The sequence below is a fragment of the Biomphalaria glabrata genome, chromosome 9 (genome assembly GCF_947242115.1).
Source record: "Biomphalaria glabrata chromosome 9, xgBioGlab47.1, whole genome shotgun sequence".
Classification (NCBI taxonomy): domain Eukaryota; kingdom Metazoa; phylum Mollusca; class Gastropoda; family Planorbidae; genus Biomphalaria; species Biomphalaria glabrata.
Window position 1 is genome coordinate 46367384 of NC_074719.1, and position 3533 is coordinate 46370916.

General features: G+C 39.1%; 1 protein-coding gene across 1 annotated transcript in view; it reads left to right on the plus strand.

The window, feature by feature from the left end:
- The window catches only part of LOC106053463 (uncharacterized), a 64786-nt gene extending 63108 nt beyond the window's left edge, over positions 1-1678 (plus strand). Inside the window, exon 32 of the mRNA XM_056040757.1 lies at positions 1-1678. This exon is cut by the window's left edge and continues 148 nt beyond it. Within this exon, the coding sequence (XP_055896732.1) occupies positions 1-148 (148 nt within the window). The 3' untranslated portion in view covers positions 149-1678.
- The last annotated feature ends 1855 nt before the right edge of the window (positions 1679-3533 follow it).

A 3533-nucleotide genomic window follows, 5' to 3' on the forward strand; every position in this document is an offset into this window, starting at 1 on the left:
GCAAGAGCTGATGGGCGCCGAAGCGAGCGAAGACTACTACGCCCTGGGCTACAGCTCCCCAGAGGAAGAGGAGACGGACGACAGTGATGGTCAGTTCAGGGAGGAGGCGGCTGTTGAGGAGAGCTACAGTGAGGATCACATGGAGTAGATCTAGAGCCAGCTTCAGTCCGGTTTGAGAATGGGTCATTCAGTGTTGATTTATCTGTGTGTGACGTGTTTTCAAACGTTTAAGAATGGATCAGTAAATGATGCTTGAGATCAGTGTTTACCAAACTGTGTTCAATCCGGTTTGAGAATGGGTCATTCAGTGTGGATTTATCTGTGTGTGACGTTTTTCAAACAGTTTAAGAATGGGTCAGTAAATAATGCTTTAGATTAGTGTTTCCCAAACTGTGTTCCGTGAACCACTGGAATAATTAACTAGTAGGCCTCAAACATGAATTAACCTCTATAAAATAGAAGCAAAGTGTTCCGCTAAATACTCAGAATGTGCAAAGTGGTCCATTAAGGAATAAAGAAAAGGTTTGGGAAACACTGCTTTAGATGTTTAATAGCTTATACAGTTTGAGAATTGGGTAGTAATTATAGATTTGTTAGTCAGTAAGTATTTTACTTACCTTTTAAGAACTGGGCTTGATGCTCTAGAAATGTGTAATATTTTTAAGCAGTTCAAGAACTGGGCAGTTTGTTTTTTTTTATATTGAAATGTTTGAGAACTGAGCAGTAATTGCTTATACAGTTTGAGAATTGTGTATCAATGATTGATTTGTTAGTCAGTAAGTATTTTACTTACCTTTTAAGAACTAGGCTTGATGCTCTAGATATTTGTAATATTTTTTAAGTTCAAGAACTAGGCAGTTGTTTGTTGAAATGTTCGAGAACTGGGGAGTAATTGCTTATACAGTTTGAGAATTGCGTATTTATGATTGATTTGTTAGTCAGTCAGTGTATTATCCTTTAAAGAACTGGCCAGTAAATGTTGTTTTTGATATTTGTAATGTTTTTAAACAGTTCAAGAACTGGGTAGTTTGTTTTTTTTGATATTCGAGAAATGGGCAGTAATTTTTGGCTGCCTATCCCTAGGTCTGTTGAACCGTTAAGGCTCCACACATGATCCATCGACCGTTCCTCTGTCTTTTAACTTGAATCTCCGTAAAAAGTAAGTGACGTCACGGGACAAAGACTCTTAGTAATGAAAGGCTTTAGTTTGAAAATGTCTTTCCCTATAGAGTCAGTGGCGGAGACTGTTTGATGCTAATGATTCTTTACACTGTCCACGTTTGCAAGAATAACAAAGTTTTGAACACATGATATAGTGAACAGATTGTACACATAGGCTAATATAAGTGTACTGAGATTTTTACACAGATATATTTGCAGATATATATGTTCTTTTTTGGTCTTTGTAAATATTTACACAGTTCGTTTACTAATATAATATTAGCGGTACAATAAGATAATGAAATTTAAGATCCACATTTACATACACAGGCTCTTATTGTTTACCTTATTGTTTACCTCAAGAAAGTGACTATGTTTACTTTAGTCTGAAACCTTACCTAACGTGTTAAAGAGTCACTGATATGGTCTTAAGACGTATCTTAGCCTCGCGTGTTTAGTTAGTTTGACTAATTGATTGGTTTACTGTTTTCACATGTTTACATTTAGAAATAAACAAGTAAACAAGATCGTTGTCAGTGTTTTCGTCTCATCTTCTTCTTCTTTATTTAAAATTCTCTTCGTGGCCCAACCATGTGGGACACTACGATGAAAAAGCCACGGAAAGATGACTCTGTTATTTATGGAAGTCGGGCTAGAGTTACCCCGCGTAACTTTCGCGGTGACATAGAGTGAAAAAAAAAAGTATTTGAGAACAATATCCTAGCTTTGTGTGTGTGTGGGTGTTTTTTTTTTTTTTGTTTTTTGTTTTTTTGGTATTACATACCCAATCATCCAGATAAAGCATACATATAGGCTACTGTTTTTTTTTAGATCACTGGATCTCATACAACTGGTCGTAGCGTAGTCGGTGGGATAAATTTAGTTAAATGATATTATTATGAGGTGTAGATGTGTTTATGCAGTTCATTTATAGTCTAAAGATCTGCTGGCACAATTATAACATACATTTTATCCTATATCTAAAAAGAGAGACTTATACACATGTCTTCCATGCGGATTGGAAACGAATAAAATATCCTGCAGCAGAGAACTGATAGGCAAGAGGACCTTCTTCGGCGAGTCGTCCCAGCACAGATTCGACTCCGCTTCCAATCTTTGAATGCCCAGAATGAGAGAGTTCTTGGTCTTTGCTGGCGAAAGAGAAGCTTCGAATTGTGCAACAGAATGAGAGAGTTCTTGCTCTGCTGGCGAAAGAGAAGCTTCGAATAGTGCAACAGATTGAAAGAGTTCTTGCTCTGCTGGCGAAAGAGAAGCTTCGAATAGTGCAACAGATTGAAAGAGTTCTTGTCTTTGGTGGCGAAAGAGAAGCTTTGAATTTTGCAACAGAATGAGAGAGTTCTTGTCTTTGCTGGCGAAAGAGAAGCTTCGAATAGTGCAACAGATTGAAAGAGTTCTTGTCTTTGGTGGCGAAAGAGAAGCTTTGAATTTTGCAACAGAATGAGAGAGTTCTTGTCTTTGCTGGCGAAAGAGAAGCTTCGAATAGTGCAACAGATTGAAAGAGTTCTTGTCTTTGGTGGCGAAAGAGAAGCTTCGAATTGTGCAACAGATTGAAAGAGTTCTTGTCTTTGGTGGCGAAAGAGAAGCTTCGAATTGTGCAACAGATTGAAAGAGTTCTTGTCTTTGGTGGCGAAAGAGAAGCTTCGAATTTTGCAACAGAATGAGAGAGCTCAAAGAGAAGCTTCGAATTGTAGAAACTTGTTGACACAGAAGCTCTCTCTCTCTCGTCCCCTAAAAAATGCTTCTACCTCATACGGGATCTAATCTTAAGTGAGTCTGCTATGTAGCTGCCGGAATGTTGAAACGGAGTCTAGATGCCAGACTGATAGATGTGGGGTGTTTGGTTAGGTGGCATGAACCGCTGGGCTATCAATGCGACTCGAGTTCAAACCCCTACTCGAGCTGAGTTGTGTTTGATGAGGGGATAAAGCAAACCTTATCCCATAGACATCCTGCTCTCCACAAAAGAGATTGTATCAGAGCGCACTGAGCCTGTTATAATACGAAAGGTGCGCTATACACAATCGATTGTTTTAAAAATTAGGCTCTACTACAGGATTCGAACCACGTCTATGCTGATCCCTGGAAACTCCTGCCCACAGAACGTAATGCTGCTGCAGAGGTTCACTTCCAATGGACTTGACAATATTTTGTGGTTATGCGAATCAGGGCTCGCAAAGACCATCCTTCGGGGAACAGTACCAGGTAAAAGAAGAGGCAGTGAAAGCAATGGGAAGACAACACAAAATAATAGACGGGCCTGTCATTGTATCCAATACAAAAGACAGTGAGAAATGGAGAATGACGGTCAACAGATCTTGTGTGGTGCCCCAAAGGTCCAAGAGACTAAGGGA